Genomic DNA, 13,633 nt, shown 5'->3' on the forward strand with positions numbered 1-13,633 from the left:
AACTCCATATTCTGCACAGCATGGACAAATACTGAACATGGGAAATTACTAAAACAACAAAATATGAAAACAGGAGACTGCACAGGATGTGTCACTCTCTACCCTAGCAAAAGGTGTTCACATGAGGGCAGCTTACTTCTTATTTTCTCCGTTTTATGGTCACAGGTGTAGCTATACCAGTAGGAGATTGTTTGATCTCCCATTATAGTTATAAACTGACAAGACTAACCCATTTAATCTTCATGATTCCCAAAACATGTATAAAAAAAAAAAAAATCTATGTGAAATCAAGTGACTAGAGGACTGGCCATGCTTTTCAGATGAGGGCTCGCACATTTCTCCACAGAGCCACCCACGCTTTGCACCTCACGGCCAGCAGAACCTGTCCCAACCCAGCTGAGACGTCCCTGAGAACAGGTTCTCAACCACTACCTGCAGCATGCTGCAAGCACAGATAACACTGCAAGTGATGCTGCACTTCTTGGCACTGCAGGGAAAGTGCAGTCTCACTGCAATGGCCCAGGGAAGTTGCAGCAGAGTTGCATCATTTTAATGCCCACTGAAAGGATCTGGAAAGAATAGCCAGGAGTACAATAAGCATTTACTATTGCATTCACAGAACAAGGGGCAGGAAACTAGTGAAAAAGAAAACAACTTAGCAAGATCTGTACTTTAACATTTCACTTAAGCTGTCTATTTATGCTGCACTTCAGAGCTACTTATTCTTCGTCTCTACAAGGTCCAGCAGAACAGTGCTCTCATTTGGTGATTCTGCAAACACAGCACGCGGTCACTGTGCTATACAGTGCACTAGGGAAGACAACCTTTCATCCGCACACGGACCCCGTTTCATACTAGGACCGAATCCCTGGCTCTGATATGCTAGTCTTTGCACAGCCTGCAGGGAATGGTAATACATCTCCAGAAGTTTACCTAAGGGCTCAGCTGCAACCTCATCAGGCGAGTGGACATAAGCAAAGGGCCAATTCGAGCCAGCATGGCTGGGAAGGATGGTGACGCTGTGCTTGGTAAGCAGCTGGGAAAAGGGCACCGACTTTCCTCGCAGTGTCTGCTGGCTCCTTCCTAGCTCCTACTGTGGAAAGTTCTGCAGCTGCCGGGAGGAAACCATTCGCATAACAAAAGCGGCTTTCAAAAGCAGTATGGGAGGGTGGAAAGAATAAGAGCAAAATCCAAAGCCAGAAGCTACACTGACAGCTACAGTTCGTTTTTTTCAGCATTGCCTAAACATCTCAGGCGAGGACCAGGGCTCCAACATGTAACGTAGAATATAAACACTGGTGTCTCCCATTACTTTCCTGCTGGCTAAAGAACATACCTTAAAAAAAAAAAGGCATGAAAACTTTAGCACGCCCTCAAGCACATTTTTAGGACTCTCATACAATTAAGTTCTCAGCTGTGCAATAAGTGAGCTTGAGGCATAAAAGGTATTTAGGAGCTTTTTGGAGCCTGAATTCCAACAGATTTCAAGCAGGGTTTAGGCACCCAAGTACCCTGCTGGATCTGGGGTTCAATCCCTGATCTTTCACTTCCCTAGCTGTGAAAATCAAGACAATACATACTTGCTGAGCTGTTACATAGTCTCATTTCATTGTAGAGGGTGCGCTCAAAAACAAAGCAATGAGCACCGTAAGAGATCTTTACCAACTAAACAGGCAGGGAAAGGCCTTTGGAGCTCAAGCTTGAATTCCAGGCAAAAGAAAGCACCAGGGTGCTGGTGAAAGACTCCCAAAAGGGAAACATGAGACAGCTGCAATGAAAAGTCTACTATATATATTTTTTGGTTTTAAATCTGCCTTTAAGTGTTAAGCTTTTCCTGCAAGGTTATTGTTCCTTTGAAGCACTGAGAACTTTCAGCGGTAGGAATCACAGGCTGATATTTTTGATCTATAGAAATAAACACATGGCTTGTAAATACTACATGGACTCCCATCCGTTGTAAGACAAAATCCAAAAGAATAAAATAAATCTTGGCCTCTTTAAATCAAACAAAGGAGGAAAGAAAGCATCATTCCCCCCCTTCCTTTCAGTGGGTCCAGGCTTATCCCTAAAGATTTTAATAATGGCAAAATAGTTTTGCCTCTCAGCCAAACCACTTCAGTTACGGAAACTGCAAAATGGCTGAGCTTCTTCTTTCAAACAGGAGTAATGATCGGGAGAGAGACATCAACTTACAGCATATTTCAGCACCACTTACTTTTTAGTGCAGTAAGCACAAACACACTCCTCATGTTCCTGATGACTTTAGGAGGAACAACCTACCCAGTAAAACAGAGTTCAGTGTACAGCTCATCACCACCACTCTGTTACAGAAAATCCCCCATCCATCTCTGAACATTAAATTCTTTGCTTTTCTGCTCAATGTTACTCTTCTGGGTAAAAAAGAATTCAAGGCCCAGAGACATATTATTTTTGCGTAATAAAGTTATACATATGGATTCAACTTAGCTAGGAAATGTCAACTTAAGGCTTGTCTTCATGAGGAAATTTACTGTAACTAGTCTACCAGTATAATTATATTGCTGTAGTTCTACTGGTAAAATTCCCCTGTTGAGCCTTATTCATAACAACAGCCGCCTTTATGGTTTATTTTTGTCGACTATGCCAAAAAAGGCCCCTGCTCCAGAAAGACCACAACAATTCACAGGGGAGGAGGGGAAGGAGCTATGCCAGTGCAACTGAAGCGGTAGAAAGAATAACAGTATAGAAATGGTGGTATTTCTGTACACTAACGAATTATTTGCTACAAAATAAAAAAAAAATAAATGCTGTAAGAAAACTATACTGTACATCAGATATCGTTGCAGGTAAGGTATGTGCCAGTTTTATGCCACATTTCCTAGCTTTGGTAAAGTTCCCCAAACCAGGCACTGCTCTGCATCAGCCCCTCCATGTGCATCCTTTTGTTCTCGCCTTCTCCCCAGCTGCTGCAGTGCATTTTCCAGGCACACACACTTTCCTCCGCTCCCTGGCAGGAGCTATGCCTCGCAGCCCAGTTTCTGCCCTGGGCCCCTTGGACAGAGCGCTGACCCTCCAAAACAAATGGGTGTTAAAGACCAGCCCGTCTGGTTTACAGTTTGCATCTCAGGGACGAGGGATAGCTGAAAAGCAAACAGCACTCTTTGCAAAGGGGATTTTAAAACAATTGCCCTTCACTTCGGCACTGCAAGAATGCTGAGCTAGACAAAACAATGAGCCATCTGTGCACTCTTCCCTCCTTCCCTTGTCTCTATCCTCTGGGCTTAAATCGGAGCTCCCCAAGAATGGCTGAGTCTCCCTTCACCTCCGCCCACCCTGTTTACATCCTGCAAAAAAACCCCCAGTTTTGTGGGCTTTTTTTTTTGTTTGGGTCTTTTTTTGTTTTGGTTTGGTTTTTTTGTTTGTTCTTAAGAGCCCTTGCAAAACCCTCCTTTAAACTTCAGCTCTTTGTCAGGTGGTATCCCATCTACCCAGCTTTGTCAAGTGATCAAAAAATGCCTCCCACCAGACGATCCATTCCTTGTTTACCATCCCTGGAGTCAGAGTGGCACTCAGGAGCCCTAGCCACCGCTTTGTCCAAGGAAGGGAATACCATCTGAATGGGAGACCACCAAAGATTTGCAGCCCTCTTTTGTTAGCCTAGTGTCACTGCCTATTGGGCCTCGATTCAAAGTTGAGATGACAGTAGACAGGCAGCTGAGTTAGGTAATCGCTATGGAGTTTCCAGCTTAGGAGAGATAAATACCAATAGCTCAAATTTTCAAGTAAAATTGGTAATTTTATTACCAGTGGTAATTTGTGGTCATGAATTGTAACCACTGTCTGACATAGACTATTCTAGTACTAGTCCGGAAGGCCTGTTCCCAAATCTGTGTTGAGGAAAAAAAAAAGGGGGGATTATGTATGAATAACAGCATTCAGATGCATCTCTTCAAACATTCATTTTGCTAGTATCATTATTCCAGGCAGCAAAGGGATAAAAAAGCCAACCCTCCTTTGATCTCGCAGCCAGAATGGCCACACAGCTCAAAAAATGCTTTTACCTTCATGTCCCAGTGAAAAAAAGCCCACTATCTTCTAATTCTTGCTTTTTAGAACATCCTAAACAGATCTTTATCACGTAAAACAATCTTTCACTAGAAGACCAAACTTTGATCCCCAGTCGCTCCTCTTCCCAGCAGGCTGAACTCGCTGGGAGAGCAGAGCCTGCAAGCTCTCCCACGTCATTCAGCACTAACCCAGCTGGGAGATGAGAGTAAGGAAGCCCTGTCTCAGGCCAACTCTCCTCCCATATGCCAAGATCATAAACGTCAAAGTTCTGCTGACAAAAAGAAATCATCCAGTTTGAACACCATGCCCCTTCCCCTGCATGGCAGCAAGAGGCTCATCTTACCAGGACGCACGTACAGATGCGCTACTGAAGAGGAAGCAGGGCTTGCCTTCAGCAACGCTCAGCTATAAACCTACTTCCAATCTTTTTCCTTATTTTTATTGAAAACAGTCCTTCTTGTAAATTCAACTACCGTGCTGTAAACGTTAAATGAACTTCCTTCAATGCCTCAAAAAAAAAGATTTCCAAATCTAGCACAGTTCAAGTGTGCTCGCATCCCAGAGCCTCCGCACGCAAACACAGATAGACCGCAACACAAAGCGGACTTCTCTCTGTAGGTGGCCTACATCCTTCATATTATTAACGGTGCTAACTACCTCCAACAAATGACATTTGGAAGCCGAGTGCACTATGCCTGGGAGGAAGGGAAAAAAAAGATTTCCCCATGGTGACCATAGCTTCAAGGGAGGTCTGCCTCCAGCAGAGAAACACAAGTCTTAGACAGTCCTGGTGCATTGCCTCAGTCGCTGGAGGGACACCGTCAATGGGGCGTGTAAATAGGCATGACGCTTAGTTTAACCGTTTTTTGCCTGGGAAACAGGGAACTGGACGTTACATGATCACACGAGTGCACGTGCTTCTTTAAAATGTCCCCACAATTTTTGAACTCATTGGTTAAATTCAATCAAGTCCTTCAAAGGAACAGTTATTCCCCAAATATCCCATTTCTACAAAGTAAGCAGAAACAAACAGCCACATAGAAGAAAAGGATCTACAGGCATGCCCAGTAAGCAAGATTCAGTAGAAGCACAACTGTATTTCTAGACACCAGAGAATCTACGCAGGTGAGACCTGGTAAAAGTACCCTCATTTCGGGAAAAGCTCAGAGTAACTAATATCTTTATACACATTAAAAAAATCCAACCACAATACAAATCCATTAAAAAACCAGATCTTTCTGCCCCCCTGCAGCTAAAGTACTCATTTCAACTCTGATGGATTCTCAAATAAGCTATCACTAAAAGGAAATACCTTTTTTGACACAAAACTTCCTAATTCTGTGGCCTCTCCCTTCCCACTCTGCCATCAACCTTCCTCTCCCTCAGAAAAAAAAGACCAACTGGACAAATAAGCATTACATTTGGGGTCAATCTTCGGCAGACAAACAAGAGACCTAGGAAGAAAAAGGAAGTCCAGAGTATGGTGCTCATCTTGGGACTCTCCAAGTCCCAGCTCTTGCACCTCTTTCCTAAACTGACACTTACCAATGTCCTCTTCCATGTCATTCCCTTTAGCTGAGGCAGATGCTCCACCCCCAGCAACGGCACGCAGAAGAAACATCTCTTCAGTGTACTGGCTAAAGTTCAGTTCCCACAGAGAAGCCACGGCCACACAAAGCAGAAGTTATTGAGACCTGGAAGAAGCTCCTCAGGGTAACTGTAAATCCTCAGATTTTCACCACTGTTGTGGCTGTTGCCCACAACCAACCCATCAAAGTCACAGCTCACAAAAGTCTGACTCAGGAGCAGAACCAGTAGTTCCTGACCTCAACTTGAGGATACATCCCCAAAACAACCTCATTTCCATGTGCTGAAGTAGCTATCACAGGGCCAGCCCTGACACAGTAGGTGTCCTTTAACTTCAGAGCTAATAGCCTAGTGAAACAAAATTAGGCCAAGGAAGGGGGGGTTTACATATCTATGCTATTATTTAAGAAAGTCCTCAGGTTCCTGTGTGAAGTGTGCTTGAACACCATACTTGAAAGAAACTAGACACCATGAAAGATGGAAGAAAATCTTGGGGTTTAAATAATTTTTCTTGAATTCCAGGCTCAACTCCCAAACTAAACTAATTTGATCTTTCATCTCTCCAAGGTAGACATGCTGAACTCTACAAAATCTTATCTGAAATATGGATCCACAACAACCACCACCCCTCTCTAATTTACTGTTTTCCCAAGGGTCCCTTATTTTATTGCATTTTCATGAAAACAAAGAGGGGCAGAGTCAGTCTCCACCATTTTAAAAGCATTCAGTGTCACCCTGGAGTTTGGTGTAATATTTCAGCGGTGCTTTAGGCATGTGGTTTGTAAAGCACTTAGGGACCCATTAAATACCAAAATTTAAGGCTAAAGGCTGGCAAGCTGAGGGCAGCGAGCTTTTAAATTTATGAAAGGCTACAGAACTGAGAGGCCACTAAAGTGACAGCTGTCAGCACCACTCCATCCTACATTCATGCAGGTTCAAAGGAGAAGCCAGCACGCACTTAAAAGAAAGAGAGCACTCGTTCCAACTTTCAGGCTATTTTCTAAATACTCTTTTCAAACTCCTTTCATACTCAGAAAAAGCCTTCCAGAAAACATCCACCCCTCTGCAAGCCTCGCATTTGTTACCTGATCCAGTTTTTGCGCCCCTTTTTCTTCCTCCCAGCTCTAACAAGCATCCTTGCCCTTTTACAAGTTAAGGTCATTCAGAGGATCTATACAAGCAAGCAGAACACAAGCTGGACTGGAGATCTTGAAAGGCTCATGCTTACCCTTACCTTTAATAGGGAGGCACCACCCACAGAGACAACACTTATCCCGGCATGCACCGTTCCCTCCTGATCCAAATGGTAAGTAGCCAAATCAAAAGGACCACAGCAAGTTGGAACCTGTTGTCTCCGCGGGTGGTACCCTGCATCTGTATTAGAGATGAAGGCAGCTGTAATCTCTTCTGTTTTATGCAAATGGAATGGCTCCTGGCTCACTGCCAGAAAAAAACCAACAACCCAAACCCACCACCCTTGTCAATATGAAGTTTGTGTAGATCAGGAAACCTAATTATGGGAATTTGCATAAAAAGCTAAACATCAAAACTCAGTTGGCACGTTTCTTCTCAGGATGTGGGAAGGCCACAAACACAAATCTTATCTCTTAACCTAGTCGTAATTTAAGCTTTGCTTTCTATTGTACCTCTGAATTACAACCTTGCAAGTTTAATACAAATAATTCAAGGTTTTCAAGAATTCCATCGCATCACGGTTCTGATTTTCCATGCACTTTTTAAACTGTTAACGAAAAGGGTGAGCACTCAAAACTACAGGAACAGTTAATTGCAGATTCAGCCTTGGCCTTACAGTGAACTGGAGATACAAGTCAGTCTGGCAAAAACACACATCGCTTCCTCGCTCCCTGGACAGCCCTGCAAACCCCTGCGCCAGCACAACCCATGGCTGAAGCACACTGTGGCACCACAGTAGCCAGAGCTGGCGTTGTCACCGACTGACTCAGAGCCCAGCTACGCTTGCTGACGCAGTCTTCCTCAGGCACCTGTTCTCCACGTAGGAACAAAGTCATTCCTGGAAACTGCAGGAAGGATCGTGTGCCTGTGCCTTGGCCTTGCCGACGGTCTGGCATCGGAGCACAAATCTGCAATTGCCAGCAGAGGGACCATGCTTTGTGCAGACACACGGGGACTCGTTCCTTGCTGCTAACATTGCTGTGGGGCAGTAGCTGCCAGCAAGGGGTGGAGAAGGGCGCAGGACCTGTCTCATGTCCCACTGCACCAGCCAGACACGCCCTGCCAGCTTGCTCACACGCTACACATGCGTTCATCACTGCAGTGCAGAATCTCTGCAGAAAGCAAGAACAGTCCAAAAAAAAGGCTCTATTCTAACCCTGCTGAATAGATTCTAGAAGTTACACATTGCTTTTGATTTTAAAGTAGTTAAAAATGGAGCATAACTTGCAAAAATGTCCCGGAAGGATTTCTGCTGCCACTCAAGTTGCGCAACATGCTCGACTGGAGAGACTTACTACCACGCAAGCAGCTTGGCGTGAAATCCCACTGCAAGGCCTGTGGTTCCCTAACGCTGTCATGACGTCATGATTTAGGATTTTTAGAGAGATTGGCCCAGCACAGCTGGTGTCATGGTTGCCATTATACCATGAAACACTGAGTGGTTTTAAATGAAAAAGGTTTCCTCATTTGAAATTCTTAGATTTCTTCCATCCTATTCTGTGGACTCTTAAAAACAGACCAGTTCTGTAAGCAGAGTACAGCTGATATTTAAGCAGGGCAGGAAATACTGCTGCTTTAGCTGAAAATAAATCTGTCAACAAGGAGGCACAGGGAGAGCTCCACTTCAGACTTTTCAGGTTCTTATTAAAAAATATAAATTAAAGTCAACATTTTCGTTGTTCAATGTAGCAACGTTACTTGCTACATCTGTTTGCTATTCCATTATAAATAAAAAATACAGGGGCCTCCAATTCAACGTTAGTTCACTCAAAAAAAATCAAAAAGATCTTTTCATTTAATACTGCATTATAATTGGTCTAGATTGTACTGTACCACCAGAACAGGTCCACAAGAAATGAGCTATGTTACCCAAAGTCAAGCAGTTAGATTAAAAAGACCTATGGCAGTATACTACCCTCCCGTTTCTAAAGGGTGAAGGACAGCAAGGTTATGGAAGCACACCCCTATTGTAGGAACCTTGCTGACTGTCACAAAAAGATCCAGCTCTGTGCTCTTTGCAGAGACAGTTGGGAAACCAAAAAATCCCACAAACTAACTCCTATCTCCAGAGGCCATGGCAGTTGAGCAGAGTCCAGCGCCACACCAGCTTTAAAGGAAATCTTCCAAAGACTTAAACAACTACCACTGCACTCCTAACAACCATCCCGCAGCACATTTTACCTGGGACCACAGAATCCCAAAGACCTTCCAGCAGAGACCGATACCCATTTTCTTAACAAAGGCTTTATTAAGTTTCCTTCTGGAGAAGAAGAGCCTCCCGAGCACATAGGAAAACCACTACATTCCTGCAGCGTGCACCCAGTGCTGGTCTGGTGACGTGCAGTTCACACAGCAGTCACGTTTCATGAGTAGTTATGAGCAACGAGTGACTGCTGTTGGGAGAAAGAATCGCTGGTGAGTGCTCAGCTCCTCTGTAAACCTCTCTGCCTGCCCGCAGTGCTCGCCTACCAGGTGATAACTTCAGATTCAGTGTTTAAGAGATGTGTAGGTTTTGACAGCTTTACCATATGCGTAATTGTATATTAAGACTCTTTGCCACAAAGGCAGAGCCAGCCTTCTCAACAGCCCATGTAGCATTAAGTTTTGTAGCTCCAAGAATGAGGCCAAAATAAAGGTGACACTGCAGACAGCCGAACATCTCTGAGTGAGTGACACAGGGACACCCTCTGTGGAGCCAGCAACACTGTTCCAGTCGCACAGAGAAAAGGGAAACACACACCCATACTGAGGGCAAGGAGATCACTTTGATGGATCTGAGCAGGCCTGTGCTCAAGGGGTTGCAGCAAACATCCCCAAAGCAGCGGAGCAGCAAGGGCGAGCTATTTGCTTGCAGCGCCCAGCAGCAGCAGCCTCCAGCAGCACGGTGCCAGGGGCAGCCAAGGCACACCAGCTCTCTAAGCCTCCTCCCAGGCAACACGTACACGCAGGGCATTCAGAACTTCAGCCCTCCCAAAGCACAGTGCAGACTTTGCTCCTGCTTCCCTCAACAGGCCTTGGAAATTACCTGCAGCCCATGTCTAGACATCGGGGTTTAATTCCTGTGCCCTGCAACCAGCAAAAGGTATATTCCACTATCTCAATCCAAATTTCCAGACCAAACCATATGACAGCATGAAGAGTTAGGAGGTTTCATGCCAGGAAGCTATTTAAAGTTGTGTCATTCCACCTGTGTGATCTTTTCACTCCTCCACCCCCAAGCTTTCCACTACTGGAGAACAACAGGTTTTGGTCTAGCAGACGGGTTTTGGGAGTGAGAAGCCAGAGCATGTGCCAGGGCCAAGCAGGCTGTGTCCTTACATAACTTGCTTCTTCATTCATAAACACACATCACCCTTCATGTCTCCAGCTGAGACCCTCACACCCACTCCCTGCTCTCACTGAAAAACATCAGGAAAGAGTCTGAGCAAAGAGAATAGTCTCACCATAGAAAAACCTCAGGCTGACAAGTCACCAAAGAGAGGAATTTGGCAAAGCACTTCCTCCCTCCAGAATCAGTCCCATCAAAACAAGGTGGGCAAACTCAGGTCACCTAATCTTGGCAACCTCAGATTTTCAGCAGCAAAGATGAAATATCAAGGCACCATGTGGAGCCCTGCATGTCCATGGCAGCGTCTCTTGTGGAAGTGAGGGAAGGAAGCCTTCTAACTTCATTTTGTCTCTTTCACTTGCCCTACCTTTCCTCTGTCCCGGCAACTAACGACTAGGGTTGTTGCTAGTAGATCTGTTAGTTAAATGTCCCAGGCAGATTGCTGTGACACTAGTGTCCTGTATAAACTCCAGTCTTAAGAGACTTGTCTTCTGAAAAACAGTTCTGTAACCACAAACATGAGGAAAAAAAAAAAAAACAACAGAAGAAACTGCCTTGAGGACATGGGTAAGGTTAAAGAAACTGCCTGACTGCTGCTTTTGCAAGAGAAGCACCTGGGTGAAAAAAAAATGGTGGCTCAATCTTAACCAAGGCAAACAAACGAAGAAAAGCTTGGGTGAACAAACCAGGGCCTTTGCTGCACCTCTCATCAAGGACATTTACCCTACAACTGTGAAATAGTGCAGACAGTTTCACTAAACAGCGAAAGCAGAAACCTTCTGCCATTTCTGGCTGGTTAAAAGGCAACGTTCACAGCCCCATGACAGCTTGGCTACTGCTACTCACTTTGACTGGAGTTAAGGAGCAAGTCAGTAAAAGAAAGACAAGAACAAGGTTAGATCATGCTGCTTGCCTGGTCTAATAGAAAATGCCTGCTAAAGACCATCCATACCAACAAGCTCAGATAATCATTAAATTACTGGAGAAAAGACAGTCAACCAACTAGAATTTTATGCTTCTCTTACACAAATTGGCACTTTATACAGCAGCCACTGGGGTGGCAGTCCGCTGACGGTAACGCTGCTGTGCCAGCAACAGGAAAAATGCCCTTACAGCAGTTTTCCAGAGGAAGGCATTTAACATGCACAGGGAGGGGTCAGAATTTAAGCATATGACCATAACAGACTAGCAACAGTGAAAAACACAAGACATTCAGTTAAAAAAAAAATCCCAAACAGTTAAAAGAAATTAAAAAAAAGTTCACTCAGCACTGACAAGGAAATATATTGCATTCAGAGCCTGCAGAGGGGAACACAGTAATTCTTCTACATCCAAGAACAGGCATACCTCACCCCTTGCGAGACCAGGACTAGGGTATTCTCAGCAGAAAACCAGCTGTTCAAGTAATAACAGCAGAGCAGGGTTTTACCTACGCTCCCCCAAAATGCCGCACAAAACACAACAGGTGGCAACAGAACTTAAATGACACTTACTCATGTACTCTGTTGTCTCCATACAAGTCACTTAACCCAAAGCTGACATAGTGCCAATGCTCAGGAACATTCAGCGCTGGGTTTCCCAGGTTTCTGTACATGCTAACATAGTCCAGAGGGTCAGGTCCGCCCAACCTGCATTAAAAACAGAAAGATTCTTCGGTAAATTAGTTTATTCAAGACAAATGAGAAGTCTCCACAGGTACTACAAGAGACTGTAAAAAGATCTGCTTTAAAACATAGCTAGTGACAAAAATGAAATCAGTATGTTCAAGTTACCTCTAAAAAAGAAAATTTTTGAGGAGGAAGGTCGGGTTGAGTCCAAAAGGCTTCAAGCACAGGAAGGCAAAGCGCATGTGTGCAACATACCACAATGTTTTTAACGCTAAAGCATAAAAACCTCTGGAAAATCATATTAAAGCTTCGACAAAACACACAGAAAATTGGAAAACTGTACTAGTAAAACAGCAATAGCTGCATCTGCACTGCAAGTTCTTGATTCAGTCCAGAGGCACATACCTCAATTAAAAAACAACACTGATGCTATTCCTCAAAGCAGAATTTGAAATGAGTTTTGAGAAGAGCAATCCATATTCTGAACATAGACATGACAGTTAAAATAGAAGAGAAAAACACCAGTTCAGAAAAATTAGTACCAGAAATTGTAAAACACGAGTTCATTAATCAAAACGACTAAAAAGCATCATTGCAGCCTCTGCTTCAACATTAGAATGGGTTCCTTAAAAGAAGGTTACTTAAAAGTCAACGCAGCATAGCCAGACTACATTAAGCAGCAGTCACCAAAACCTGCAGCCACCCTTTCCGTTACAAGGCACAAGAAAGCGAGGCTGGTGTGCCAGCAGAGAGCACAGCACGTTTCTCCTGCTGCTCACCATCACGTCTGCCCGTGCAGAGGCAGGTCAACTCTCCACTGAAGGAAGGAACGTGCTAGACTGTTTTGCTCCCTGTTCACCCTGTCAATCATAAAACACACAGGTAGAAACAAGCAAGAAGAGACAAGGCATCAAACCACCTACCACAAGCATTGATGGGATAGCACAAGCAGCTGTGATTCACTTTTTCTTCAAGTAAAATACTCTCAACTGCTCCAGACAAGAAAATCCAATGGCTCCAGACAAGAAAATCCAAACTAAGATGACCCCCTTCATTCAAACTGCACCAATTCCCCTCATCTCCATCATCTGTTCAGACCCTGACTCTATCATCTGCAGGTTGCAGGGCATGCCTGTGCTTCCTTTGCTAGCCCTGGGCATTTGTGTGTCATCACTACGCATGCGACAACCGCTGCACAAAAAACGTCTGAGCATCTCAGTTTGCTCCCTGATTAAAGTGTCACTGCCTTATATTATACACTGGCAGGCTTGGCAAGAAGTACTTTCTCAGCACCTAGCCTGCTTGTCAGCCTCTTGTAGCACCTTCCACTACCACTGCTCCACGCCTCCTGGAAGTGTTTGTGCTTCACACGTGGAGATCCGTACCTCGCCTTACCAAGGAAGCTCTGGGACGATCAAACAGCAAAGCTTAACGGCAAATATCCCACTTAAGACCAGCACCCTTCTCAGAGTCCCATCTAGCAGAGGAAATGCTGACAAGCATTTTAGTCCTCAGGCATGAACGTAACCAGGCTGCTGGTAGTGAAGTCAGTTACACCCACTGGCTTCAGAAAACATGCAATCAGTGCAGAAGAGGTTTAACCCTGAGCTTGCACAATTACCTACCCCTAGATCACTTTCACTGAGTATAGCAATTTCTTGAAGTTCATTTAGGAGAGATCGTTGAGAAGACAGGGCTTTTCAGGCCTGCGGTAGCTGGCATTGCAGAACAGAGGTGCTAACAAGTCATTTTACAATTCTGCACCGGCCTGGCCACAGAGCTGCAGCACCTGGGCATCTCCACAGGAGATTCTCTGCAGAAGTAGTCACCATGGCTGGAGAGATGGATCCAGTCCTTGCTGGTAGCTCAT

The 13,633-nt window shown here is 44.6% G+C and overlaps 1 protein-coding gene across 2 annotated transcripts in view; it reads right to left on the bottom strand.

The window, feature by feature from the left end:
* Positions 1-13,633, bottom strand: part of SUFU (SUFU negative regulator of hedgehog signaling) — a 93,745-nt gene that overhangs the window by 75,015 nt on the left and 5,097 nt on the right. For both annotated transcript variants that reach the window (XM_086466722.1, XM_086466721.1), the window contains exon 2: positions 11,650-11,784. In XM_086466722.1, the coding sequence (XP_086322848.1) occupies positions 11,650-11,784 (135 nt within the window). The remainder of the gene's footprint in view (positions 1-11,649; positions 11,785-13,633) is intronic.

This window comes from Leptosomus discolor, chromosome 6, assembly GCF_034619465.1.
Source record: "Leptosomus discolor isolate bLepDis1 chromosome 6, bLepDis1.hap2, whole genome shotgun sequence".
Taxonomy (NCBI): Eukaryota; Metazoa; Chordata; class Aves; order Leptosomiformes; family Leptosomidae; genus Leptosomus; species Leptosomus discolor.